We start from the raw sequence: 13,836 nt of genomic DNA, 5'->3' as shown, positions 1-13,836 counted from the left end.
CCCGGGTTGTGTTCTCAGCACAGCAGCAGATGGTGAACTTTAACATTTCTACGTTACAGAAAATAAAAAGCTCTGGCTGGAACATCTTTTGGGCTAAAAAGAAAGAACGAACGAACGAACGAACGAACGAGATGAGCACACTGTAACCATAACCATGGGTTCGATTTCTACAGAGAGTAGAACGTCATATCGCGTGCCGGTGAACGTCCCAAAAATAGACACGTTAGATGATTGGAATGTTGGCAATGGAATATTTTCATAAAAATATCGGCTCACTAATGAGCACCACCTTGTCCATACGCTCATCAGAATATAAAAGCCACTAATGGAGGACGCGGTCATACTTCAGCCCCAGTGCTCTTAACACTTCACCTTCTATAAACACAAATGTCTTGAAGGAAGGGATCACAGTGAGTAATGCCGTTAGAAGTGGATTTTAATGAAGTGCCCCAGGCTTGGGCAGGTGTGTGTGTGTGTGTGTGTGTGTGTGTGTGTGTGTGTGTGTGTGAGATGAGCTGTAGAAGCAGAACGAACGGAGCGGGGATTGGATGCAGAAGGCGATAAGAGTACGGAGGCTCCTGTGTAACAAACGGCGTCTTCGCTGAAATTCAGATTACTAAACACGTGGCCAAAAGTTTGTGAACACCTGGCCAATCACAACCCGTATGTGCTTCTTGAACATCCCATTCCAGATTTCGTGCATACGTTGCTGTTATAATAAGCACCGCTCTTCTGGGAAGGCTTTCCATTTTGGTTTTGGAGCGTGTTCATTCAGGATTCTTATTCTTATTCTCGATGACTTCCTGTTTATTCACATCTGACCTTTGGTACGTAGTGTTATGAATGATTAGCAGGATAGCCCGAAAACTAGCGCTTGAGATGGTCCTCTTAGAGGAGGGGCGCTCAAATTTTAACATCGTGTTAAGGATTTCTCACGCGTTGACACACACAGCGCTGTTAATCGGTACAGGTTTGTAACGGACGAGCAGACAATGTTCCACCAGATGCAGTCCGGGTAAACCCGACCAGACGATCTTATACCGTCACATCACTGTCCCATCCATCCACTCATCCACAGATCCGTCCGTTCCTCAGATCCATCCATCCATTCTTCGCGTCTAAGCCATCCATTTAGACCAGGGGTGTCCAGTCTTATCTGCAAAGGGCCGGTGTGGGTGCAGGTTTTCATTCCAACGTAGTAGAAGCCACACCTAAATCCATTGAATGCCAAGATCAATTGTTAACTGATTAAACAGGTGGAATCAGGTGTGGCACCAGCCCTTTGCAGATAAGATTGGACACCCTTGATCTAAACCAATGGTCACCAAGCCTGTTCCTGGAGATCGTCCTTCCTGGAAACTTTAGCTCCAACCGTAATCATTCCCACCTGACCTTCTAATCATTAGAAGCTTTATGAAGTTCTTGATCAACTAAAACAAGCGTGTTAGATTTTGCTTGGAGATGAAACCTGCAGGAAGGTAGATCTCAAGGGAGAGGGTTGGTCAGCACTGATCTAAATCATCCGTCTGTTCGTTCCATTTTTCATCTCATCCTATCCCATCCATCCAACAATCCATAAATTCATCTATCCATCCATCCATCCATGTGTCTGTCCAATGCATTCATCCATTTGTCCCATCCCAACTTATCTGTCTCATTGATTCAATCGTACGTCATCCATCTAGCTGTCCATCTCATATATCAGTCCATCCATCCTGTCCTTTCACATCTATCGCATCCTTCCATTCGATCTAATTTATCCATGCAGCTCATCCACTATCCGTCCTCCCCATCCATCCATCCATCCATCCATCCATCAATCCTGTCCCATAACATAATTCACATCCATCATTTGCATCTATTCCTCCAATCATCAGTCTGTCCATCCATCCATCCATCCCATGTATCCATCCAACTCATCCATTCAACTCGTTTGTCGATCCTTGCATCTCATCCTTTCATTTATGCATTTATCTATGCCACGCACTCATCCATCCATCTGGCTCCATCACATCCATCACATCCCATTTATGCATCCACACAACCCATCATTAAGCTGTCATTCCCCTTTCATCAATCTGTCCATCAAATCCATCCATTCATCCATCTCATCACATTATCGATCTCATCCCCTGAACTCATCCATCGCTCCTTCCATTATAATCCGTTCATTTTTGTTCAGATCCACCCATCGCATCCATACATTAATACGCATGTTTATACTGTTCTCATGTTTGAGGTGATGCATTGCTATTTTTTATTTATTATTATTATTATTAATAATAATAATAATAATAGAACAGTAATGATAATAATAATAATCTTGGTGTAGGGCGAAGCTGGGCATGCCTCAGTTCCTCAGCTTGGAGGCTCAGAGTCTCCTCCGAAACCTGTTTAAACGAAACCCCTCCAACCGGCTGGGTAAGTCTGACACCACTGGTGTGTGCACACACACACACACACATACACAGTGTAATGTTTTACTCTTCAGTACTGCATTGTGCAATGGTAACATTTGCCCTGATGATTTTGTAATTGGAACGGAGCCACAGCTGTTGAATAATGTTTGTACAGGTGCAGGTCCAGACGGGGTCGAAGAAATAAAGAGACACCACTTTTATGCTTCTATTGACTGGAATGTAAGTGTGTGAGACTGAGAGCGTGAGACTGAGAGCGTGAGACTGAGAGCGTGAGACTGAGAGCGTGAGAGTGAGAGCGTGAGCGTGAGAGTGAGAGCGTGAGTGTGTGATAGTGAGTGTGTGATAGTGAGTGTGTGATAGTGAGTGTGTGAGAGTGCGTGCGTGTGAGAGTGCGTGCGTGTGAGAGTGCGTGCGTGAGAGAGTGCGCGTGCGTGAGAGAGAGTGCGCGCGTGAGAGTGCGTGTGAGAGTGTGCGCGTGAGAGAGAGTGTGCGTGCGTGAAAGTGTGCGTGCGAGAGTGTGTGTGTGTGAGTGAGTGTGTGTTAGAATTAACACACAACTCCGATGTGGATTATGTTCCTACAACAGCATGGGCTGAAGTGTGTTATTCCTTGTGCCATGAAGATTTGCCAACAATCCCAGTTTTAAATTTGAGTGAACGACGTGTGCTTTTCAACCATCTATCGTTACATGTAACGTTAAGAGAACATTCACAAAACTAGTTTGTTCCTGTTATCATGTCATAGCAGATCTAAACAGTTTGACGAGCACTAGCCGGTTAATCAAACAAACAAAAACCAACAAAAAACGCAGCTTGCACTGGTACCAAGAAACCAGAAAGTGCAAACGCGTCTGTCCTGAACACCTTCCGATGGTGGAAAACTTACTGAAGTTACAAAGCACTGATACTGGAGACTCCTTAACTCCTGCTAACAAAAAGGTTCATCGTATCAGACCTGTGATTTCCATTACAGCTGGGATCACTGTCAGAGCCGTGCTGTTGTAGAAAACAAACCAACACCTTCTGAGTCGAGAATTCAGCAGCGGTACAGTATACTGTAAATTGTGATTGCACGCCGGTGTTGATCTATATCGTCTGTTTGTTTGTCTTTATCACCAGAAATTGTTTAGGAGAGAGATTCATCCACCTTTCAAACCTGCTTCTGGGAGACCTGATGACACGTTTTACTTCGACCCAGAATTCACAGCTAAAACTCCCAAAGGTACGGCAACAGAGCAGCCACTTAACCTGGTGTCCACTTGTTTTCACCGAGTCCCAGATGAGTAATAAGCTTCTCTGGAAATGTGTAACGACCTTCCAGAGAAATAGATAACAAGCCGAGAAGAGGATGTTCACTAAATTACTCATAAACCTTTAAAAATGTGTGTGTGAGGGTCAAACAGGATGTTTAGTGTGTGTGTGTCTGTGTGTGTGTGATTATGTGTATGTATGTATGTGTGTGTATATGTGTATGTATGTATGTGTATATATATGTATGTGTGTGTGTGTGTGTGTATATATATATATATATATATATATATATATATATATATATATATATATATATATATATATATATATGTGTGTGTGTGTGTGTGTGTGTGTGTGTGTGTGTGTGTGTGTGTGTGTGTGTTTGTGTGTAGACTCACCAGGTGTGCCCCCTAGTGCCAACGCTCATCAGCTCTTCAGAGGTTTCAGCTTCGTGGCCATCAGCTCAGAGGAGGAAACACAGCCACTGCAAAGTAACATTAGCTCTATAGTGCAGGTAAATACACTACACACACACACACACACACTCCAGAAGTATTAGCACCCTCCAAGAGAATGGATAACGTATAGAATAATTCCACTCACCGACCACTTTATTAGGAACGCCTGTGCACCTGCTTGTTCATGATCCAATGATCCAATCAACCACTCATGTGGCAGCACAATGTATCAAATCATAACCAGATACAGGTCAAGAGCTTCACATCAGACTGGGGAAACAATGTGATTTTGATCATGCCGTGGTTTTCGGTGCCAGCTTTGAGTATTTCAGAAACTGCTGATCTCCTGCGACTGCTGACAGGAAAGCTACGGTAACTTGAATAAACACAGAGCACACCACCAGACCATTGGATCTTGAGGTGGATGAGCTAGAAGAGCAGAAGATCACATCAGGTTCTCCGCTCCTGTCAGCCAAGAACAATTTTCAGGTGTCCAGTTTTGGATTTGCGACCAGCATATAGTGGACTACATAACAAGGAAAAGCCCGAAAAGACCCTCGGGGAAACCCTCAGAATGTAATGTTCTCTTTAGAGGATCGTCCAAGATCTTCTATACAACTCACCAGCCCCATCAAACAATCCCATAATAGGCGTATTATTTGTGCCAATACCTTTAGGTACAGTTTTGCATGAAAAGTACACTATTTAAGATAACTTGTGTGTGGAAATAATTGGGTCTGTTGAATTACATTACAGCTTCCACAAATGTTGAAGATCAAAATAGACATGCTAGCGTTATTGTGGTAAATATGCGTTACACATCGTTTGTCCAATGATTTTGTCTCCGAAAAGGTTTTATCGCCGTCCCCTCAGATTTCCAGAGCATATTTCTGAATAGCTCGCCGATGGCCGTGTTTATGATAACAGACTGGATATGGTTTATGTCACACTGTGGGTCAGAACTGGTAGCTGACAGGTCCCGGACGAGTCTCACGTCCTCTTTCTGTCCTCAATGCAGAAGCTTCACAGGAGCACCTCTCAGTTCGGCGACTCATACGAGGTGAGGGAGGACATCGGCGTCGGCTCGTACTCCATCTGCAAGCGCTGCATTCAGAAAAGCACGGGCATGGAGTACGCCGTCAAGGTGACCACTCGGTTCTGCTGTAACCTTCTGTTCCTGGTTCTAATCATTATAACTTTCATTTTTATTGATTTCTTTCCTTTTTTTTTAAAACAGATCATCAATAAAGCCAAAAGGGATCCAACGGACGAGGTGGAAATCCTCTTACGCTACGGCCAGCATCCCAACATCATCACTTTAAAGGATGTGAGTGTGTAGAGTGCACTGCTGTGCGCTGTAGTTAATGCTCTATCCTTCGAGCGACATTTGATCCCTCTGATCTAACAATATTTTTATCCGGTAAAATGACTAAGCAATGGAATGTGCTCCTGTTACCAGCTTCAGAGAATATTTATAGACAAAGAAGTCAGAGAAGTTCCATCATTTTTATATGGACGTGATATATGATATCATTGTAGTGTTTATTCGGTTAAATTAGGATGCATTTCACGGTTCATGAATCTGGTATAAGCTGCATATTGGTAGAGATGATGTAGTTAACGTAGCTCTGAGCGACAGATAAAATAAGCTGTTATCTGAAAATAATCAGACTGATATAACGTTATGACACTAAACTATTTGTTTATGAGGCATTTAGTTAGTAGAACCAAATCAGTCTAAAATCAAACCAAAACATTTTCATTTCAACTTGATATTGTTGTTATAATCCTACGTAAAGGCGAGAGTATGGATAGGTGATAGTCCATAGGTTAAGTACGAAGAATAATGAAATAGCCAAGTGCTACTCGTGGTGGTGAAATTGGTCTTCGTGTTCTGCAGGTGTATGATGACGGTCGCTCGGTTTTTCTGGTGACTGAGCTGCTTAAAGGAGGGGAGCTGCTGGATAAGATCCTCAGACAGAAGTTCTTCTCCGAAAGGGAGGCCAGCGCCGTGCTCTACACCATCACCAAGACCGTGGAGTACCTCCATGCGCAAGGGGTATTTATCCACATCAGCACCCGACATCCCCATCGTTCCATATCGACCTCAACATCCCCATCGTTCCACATTGACCCCAACATCCCCATCGTTCCACATTGACCCCAACATCCCCATCGTTCCACATTGACCCCAACATCCCCATCGTTCCATATTGACCCCAACATCCCCATCGTTCCATATTGACCCCAACATCCCCATCGTTCCATATCGACCTCAACATCCCCATCGTTCCACATTGACCCCAACATCCCCATCGTTCCACATTGACCCCAACATCCCCATCGTTCCATTTCGACCCCAACATCCCCATCGTTCCACATTGACCCCAACATCCCCATCGTTCCATATCGACCCCAACATCCCCATCGTTCCATATCGACTGCAATATCCCCATCTTTCCATATCGACCACAACATCCCCATCGTTCCACATCGACCCCAACATCCCCATCGTTCCATATCGACCCCAACATCCTCATCGTTCCCCATCGACCCCAACATCCCCATCGTTCCACATCGACCCCAACATCCACATCGTTCCACATCGACCCCAACATCCTCATCGTTCCCCATCGACCCCAACATCCCCATCGTTCCACATCGACCTTATCATTCCACATTGTTCTATATCGTCCCCAACATCCAAATCGACTCCAATATCCCCATCGTTCCACATCGACTCCAATATCCCCATCATTCCACATCGACCCCAACATCCCCATCGATCCCAACATCCCCATCGTTCCACATCGACTCCAACATCCCCATCGTTCCAAATCGACCCCAACATCCCCATCGTTCCACATCGACCCCAACATCCCCATCGTTCCACATCGACCCCAACATCCCCATCGTTCCAAATCGACCCCAACATCCCCATCGTTCCACATCGACCCCAACAGCTCCATCATTCCACATCATGTCTCTTTATTCCCAGACATCCCCATCATAACATCCCCATCATTCCCCATTATGCCCCATCATCCCCATCATTCCCACTGTTACACCACATTTAAACTCCGCGACACATCCATCACCACATCCATCACCAGCAGCACTTAACTGTACAGTATTCTACAAATGTAAAAACTTTAAAAGTCTCAACGTGCGTGCTGATAAACCACCTTGATCATTTATCGCTCCTTGTAACTTTCCTGTTCCGTGTTCTCAGGTGGTCCACCGAGACCTTAAGCCGAGTAACATTCTGTATGTGGACGAATCCGGAAACCCAGAGTCGATCCGGATCTGTGACTTCGGCTTCGCCAAACAACTGAGAGCCGAGAACGGCCTGCTGATGACACCGTGCTACACTGCTAACTTTGTAGCACCAGAGGTACACATCGCTGTCTCCCATCACTATCAAATTCAAATGAGGTGTTTGTATGTACTGTATTGCAGGTTAAAGTAGAAATACACGATTGTGTCCTGTAGGTGCTGAAGAAGCAGGGTTACGATGCTGCGTGTGATATCTGGAGTCTGGGTGTCCTTCTCTACACAATGCTGACAGGGTAAATGTGAAAGTCCAGCGTTTTTTAAATGGACAAACTGTGCAGCTGTTTCATTTGTAATGAGATCGGGATGTTTTACAGCTTCACTCCGTTTGCCAACGGACCCGAGGACACGCCGGAGGAGATTCTGGCTCGGATCGGCAGCGGGAAGTTCTGTCTCACTGGCGGATACTGGAACTCTGTCTCAGCAGAAGCCAAGGTGGATGGATTCACTGTTTACGTTTAGCCGAGTATCCAGAGGACATAGCATCGAGTGTGTGCGGATTCAGAAAGAGACTAAAGCTAAGACAATTATAAACCTAAATGCATAATGCAAAATCAATGCAGAAAAAGAGCATAAAAGTTTTATGCTAGATATATTGTTAATCACATTCCTGCTAAAAAAAAAAAAAGAAACCCTCATAGAATTTTTAATGGTTCTAATGGGAATTGTATTGGTTTTATTGGAAGCTGTAATGGTCCCTGTAGGTCTCTACTGGTAATTTGGTGGCATGTTATAGCATGTCTAGTGGATACCATTAAGGACCAATAATGGTAATGATTAGCTGATGGCTTGTAATGGATTTCTGGAATCATTTCCAGAATCATTTCATTTCTGGAATCATTGATAAACATGTATTTGCTAAAATATATCAGTTTAAGTCGATATTAAGGTCGACGGTTATTCACTAGTTTCTTAAGTGTGTTCTTGTTGCCCACAGGATCTGGTATCTAAAATGCTCCATGTAGACCCTCATCAGAGATTAACAGCAGCACAAGTGCTGAGGCATCCGTGGATCGTTCACAAAGACCAGCTACCGAAATACCAGCTCAACAGACAGGACGCTCCTCATCTGGTCAAGGTACAATACAGGACACACACTCAGGGATAGGAATAGGGTTGGGGCGGTTGGGATGTTCATAAATGACCAGATTGAATGCACGGTAAGCCTAAAGGCAGCCTAGCTAACGGGATTGCAGCCTAAATAATCAAATTTAATATACAGTGTATTGTATACGAACGTACGCACGAGATTTGAGAGAACACACTATAAATAGTCATGCGGTTATAGGAAAATAATTAGTGACAGGGCAGTGTGATCAAGCGGAGATTATTTTCCTATAACGCCGTGATTGCAAGTGTTTTATTCCTCTTATACCACAGCGGTTTGCTAATGATTACAGTTTCTCTCTTATTAATAATCAACACATTGTGTGTGTGTAGTTTGTTACTATATATGCCGTTAATATAAACCTGTGATTAGTCATAGATTAGAAAATGAATCGAGACATTCTTTCTGACCAATCAGAATCCAGAACTCAGTAGCAGTTTAGTATACGATACAAAATGCAGCTCATGTCACGTGATTAGTGACGTGACGTGACTGCGGCGAAACCTTAAACATCTCATAAATATCTGCTTATACGTTCTCTGCGTTCCGAAAGGGGGCCATGGCGGCGACGTACTCCGCCTTGAACAGGAACGTTCCCCCCATACTCGAACCCGTGGGCTGCTCCATTCTCGCTCAGCGACGTGGAGTGAAGAAAGTGACCTCTACGGCTCTCTGAGGCTCCGCCCAACAAACCAACCAACCACAGACCTCAAAGCCTAGCGCTAGCACACGGCCCTGCCCCATTCCTACCTGACGCCCACCCGATGCCCAGCACGCCGCCCATCTGCTCCTCGACTAGAGGACAAGCCTGGACTCTGACGACCCCTGGTGGACGATCCAGATCTTCCTCATCTGCTGACGGATAAATAAGTGGATCGATTAAAAACTTTGACGTTTGCAATAAGCAAAGCATCTGGAACATTCTGTGGACTTTTTTGTTTTTTTTGGGGGGGGGGGGACAAGAGACTCAGTCATGCATATGAACTTGTAATATACTGTAATATTCTTTTTATAAAGCTGGTAGAGAACAATATTATTGTATTAAAGAGACTGTGGGCTGTTGTATTATGAAATACCATCAGATATCGACAAATATAAGCTATTTCTCAGAACAAAAGAAAAAAATAAGACACTTCAAAATCATCCACTTATTATGGATCTAGATTTTCAAACCTGATTTTATTTATTTTATTTTTTTCTAGGAACAAAAAAATCATTATCGCATAGTGTTAAATTCTTTATTTACCATTCCGTATATGTAGATATAAACATCAACATGTACACAAAAAAAAAAGGTATTTTTACACTTATACATCAAGCATTAGGGAAAACCACTGATTGGATACGTATCAGTTATGGAGCGTATAAGCTGACGAAAAGGATTTGAATATGAATTACAGATAATATATTGATTTAGGATTATATACAGTACACATCATGTTCAAAAATGTAGTTTGCTCAGATTTGCTAAGGGGTAAGAGCATTTAATTCAAATGACAGGTCATGTTTTTGGGATTTAAAACAACAACAACCCTGAATACAAATGTCAAAAATTCTAATCTGATAAATGCGGATATGTAAATGTTATGCAAATTAGCCCAAAGGTGAAGCATCTGGGATTCCCAGAGAAAAGATGCTTTCAGTGGTCGGACAAAATAAAAATGTTTATGTTCTACTCAAATTTTCTTCGTGGTATTGAACACTGGATGGTGTTCCAGTGGAACTATTTAGGTAACATTTTAACTAGTCTTTTAGAATGTAGCTATTTGAAGCAGAACATGAGAACTTTAGTTGTTAGTCCATCAGTATGGTTCATATCCTCCATTTTGATTTCGCGGTCATGGGTGCGAGCGCGAAAGACGACTGTGATCACTGAATTGCTCTGAAAGTGGCTGCTTTTCCCTGGAAGTCCTGGATCACTATATATGGATATATATGATCACAGTGCCCTCCACTAATATTGGCACCCTTGGTAAATATGAACAAAGAAGGCTGTGAAAATTTGTCTTTATTGTTTAAACTTTTGATCTTTTGTTCAAAAAGTTCACAAAAATATTCTGCTCTCATGGATATCAAAACAATTGCAAACACAACACAGGTTTATCAAAAAAAAAAAAAAAAAAAAAAACTAATCCTTGGTGACTGCCTCTGCCAGAAAGCTTAAAATGGGCCGTGGTTGGGTCTTCCAGCAGGACAATGATCCAAAACATCCATCAAAATCAACACAAAAATGGTTTACTGACCATAAAATCAAGATCCTGCCATGGCCATCCCAGTCCCCTGACCTGAACCCCATAGAAAACCTGTGGGGTGAACTGAAGAGGAGAGTTCACCTGCGTCCTTGAAATCTGAAGGCTCTGGAGAGATTCTCGATGGAGGAATGATCTCGGATCCCTCGCCGTGTATTCTCCAACCTCATCAGGCATTATAGAAGACTCAGAGCAAGACTCAGATCTTATCAAAACGGAGGTAGCCCAAAGTATTGAATAAAAGGGTGCCAATAATTGTTGCACGCCTATGTTTAACAGATTTTTTCCAGGATAAACCCGTGCTGTGTTTGCAATTGTTTGACCTCCACGAGAGAAGAGTATTTTGATGAATTTTTTAACCAACAAAAGATCAACATAAACACACATTCAAAGCCTTTTGATCAGCTTCAATATCAGCTCCTCGTAGTCTCTTACCGATCAACGGACTTCCTTTTTCTTGTTTTTTTTTTCTTTTCTTTAAATTAATGCATCTTAATGAAACTCCCTAAATCTTGTAATGTTCTAAAAAAAAATGTTGCCAGGTCCATGAGAGAGAAACGGAATCCCTGTTAAATGTCTTCATCACTCCGACAGCCTCGTCTCCAGCTTTACAGATTGCATTAAAGAGAGCACAGACACACCACACCACACGACTGTAAATATTTACAAGACTCAGGTTTACAAAACACATAAAGGCATTGCATGGAAAGATTCAGACATGCACACGTTTTTCACGTGTGAGTGAAAAGAATACAGTTGAGAGGGAAAATGGATTTCGAAGCAGCACTACTCAATATATATTTTTATATTATAAATGCACCAAATAGATGCTTTCATTTTTTTATTGCAGTGGCTGGAAAGCTAGCAGCTGAATTCAAGCAGGTGTGTTTTTCTCTTTTTTATTTTCTCACCGTGTTTTAACTGAAGTTACGTTTTTACTCTCGTAATCTTTCTTAATTTGGAGGAGGGAAAGAAAACGCTGGAAGAACGTCCAGTTGCTGCATTTTTTGTGCTTGAATCGTCGCTCTTTCCCCGGCCGCTTTAATAGGAACGTTCGTGCGGTTATCCGATCAGCCAGTCGTGTATCAGTAGCTCAGTGCATAACATCATGAAGATACAGGTCAAGCTCTTCGGTTGATATTTCAGAATCTCCTGGGATTTTTCACTCACAGCAAGGCTGTACGACGTGTTGCCGGAAACTCCTCGATGATGAGAGAGATGGTCAGAGGAGAATGGTCAGACTGGTTCGAGTTGACAGGAAGTTTGTTGTAACCACACTTTACAAACGTGCTGAGCAGAAAAGCATCAACTGCACAAGACCAAATCACAGGCTCACCCAAACTGTACAGGTGAAGATTGGAAAAAGACCAGGCGTCTGTTCAGTTGGATGATTGCATGCATGAGCAGGGTCCATGTGTTCCTATTAAAGTGGCCAGTGAGCCGTCTAAGCTAGGAAGTATAAGCAGAGGTTCTTAGCGTTGAGGAGACCTTGTATATATATATATTTTTCATTACTAGAAATTACAATTCACCATTATCGAAGTTATTATGTCTTTCTTAGAATTATAAACCCTTTCTTGTCATTTGAATCCTAATGTGTTGAATCCAGACCTCACTAACTCGGATAAAAGTGACGTATAAGTAACTTAAATTTGGATCTAATATGTTAAGTCGGTGTAATGCTCAGGAATTAATAATAATAATAATAAAGCTCCAATAAATAGCCAGAATATTCCTGTACACATTTAGTGCACGAGTCTAATATATGGATTTTGTTCATAAAATAAATCTGTACTGAGGGAATCCATGGAAGTTTTTTTTTTTTTTTTACACTTGCTCTCTAAAATGGTTGAGATATTTCATCTTGGAAACTGAATAAAGACCATTTCCTGCTTCTAGATGTTAAATGACTGTCATGAGACACTGTGGGAGTAACAAAAATATAGTTTCCTTTTACTGTAGTCAAGCCTAGAATAAGCATCGTGAATGATTAGTCAGTGTTTCAGCTACAACAAAAAGAATTGATCTGATATCTTTTTCTTATATTACATCTTAGGTACATGGTCAGAATAGTGACGTGTGTATCTGAATACAAGGTTATCTTTTAGAGGTTTCAGAAGCGATTCTGGACACACAGCGGGTCTCAGACATATTTTACAGCCTACCGACCCCTGCTCTCGCACGATGCATTCATGACTGTTTTCATTCACTAGTAATATAGACATACAAAAGTTTGTGGACACCTGACCATAACGCTCGTAGGTGCTTGTTGAACGTCCCATTCCAGATTTATTGCCCCCACCTCCTGTGTTTATTGGTATAATGAGCTCCCCTCTTCTGGGAAGGCTTTCCATTAGATTTTAGAGGCTGTGGCTGTGGGGATTTGTGTTCATATAGCCACAAGAACATTAGTGGGGTTGAGGCCAGGTACTGATGTTGGGTGAAGAGACTTCAGTTCATCCCAAAGGTGTTCAGTAGGGTTGAGGTCAGGGCTCTGTGCAGGACACTCGAGTTCTTCCTTAACATACCGTGTCTTCATGGAGCTGGCTTTGTGCACAGCTGGAACAGGTTTGGACCTCTTAGTTCCAGTGAAGAGAAGTTGTAATACCACAGCATAGAGAGACACAATTGTGAACCGCATACGGGTGTGACGGTCAGGGGTTCACATACTTTTGGCCATACAATGTACACACACACACACACAATATATATATATATATATATATATATATATATATATATATATATATATATATATATTGTGTGTGTGTATATATATATATATATATATATATATATATATATATATATATATATATATATATATATATATATATATATAAAGAAACTTGGTCAAAAAACAGATAGATAATATATATCTATGGCACCTGCTCCACGGTTACTTCACACTGGCTTGTGTTGTGTTTCTTTATTTCCGAGGTCTTCATGAAGGTCTCAGAGAAGTTTCTAGAGAGAAGTTTTAGACAAAATCAATATTTTCTGGGTCAATTTGGACAA

The 13,836-nt window shown here is 42.2% G+C and overlaps 1 protein-coding gene across 6 annotated transcripts in view; it reads left to right on the top strand.

The window, feature by feature from the left end:
• Positions 1-10,244, top strand: part of rps6ka3b (ribosomal protein S6 kinase, polypeptide 3b) — a 45,029-nt gene extending 34,785 nt beyond the window's left edge. For all 6 annotated transcript variants that reach the window (XM_017453287.1, XM_017453291.1, XM_017453292.3 and 3 more), the window contains 12 exons: positions 2,333-2,421; positions 2,575-2,639; positions 3,539-3,641; positions 4,063-4,184; positions 5,147-5,272; positions 5,366-5,455; positions 6,029-6,187; positions 7,361-7,522; positions 7,621-7,697; positions 7,779-7,896; positions 8,399-8,539; positions 9,123-10,244. In XM_017453287.1, coding sequence (XP_017308776.1) covers positions 2,333-2,421; positions 2,575-2,639; positions 3,539-3,641; positions 4,063-4,184; positions 5,147-5,272; positions 5,366-5,455; positions 6,029-6,187; positions 7,361-7,522; positions 7,621-7,697; positions 7,779-7,896; positions 8,399-8,539; positions 9,123-9,245 — 1,375 coding nt within the window. In that variant the 3' untranslated portion in view covers positions 9,246-10,244. The remainder of the gene's footprint in view (positions 1-2,332; positions 2,422-2,574; positions 2,640-3,538; positions 3,642-4,062; positions 4,185-5,146; positions 5,273-5,365; positions 5,456-6,028; positions 6,188-7,360; positions 7,523-7,620; positions 7,698-7,778; positions 7,897-8,398; positions 8,540-9,122) is intronic.
• Positions 10,245-13,836: the final 3,592 nt, after the last annotated feature.

This window comes from Ictalurus punctatus, chromosome 23, assembly GCF_001660625.3.
Source record: "Ictalurus punctatus breed USDA103 chromosome 23, Coco_2.0, whole genome shotgun sequence".
Taxonomy (NCBI): Eukaryota; Metazoa; Chordata; class Actinopteri; order Siluriformes; family Ictaluridae; genus Ictalurus; species Ictalurus punctatus.
This window is presented reverse-complemented; position numbering and strand designations above follow the sequence as displayed.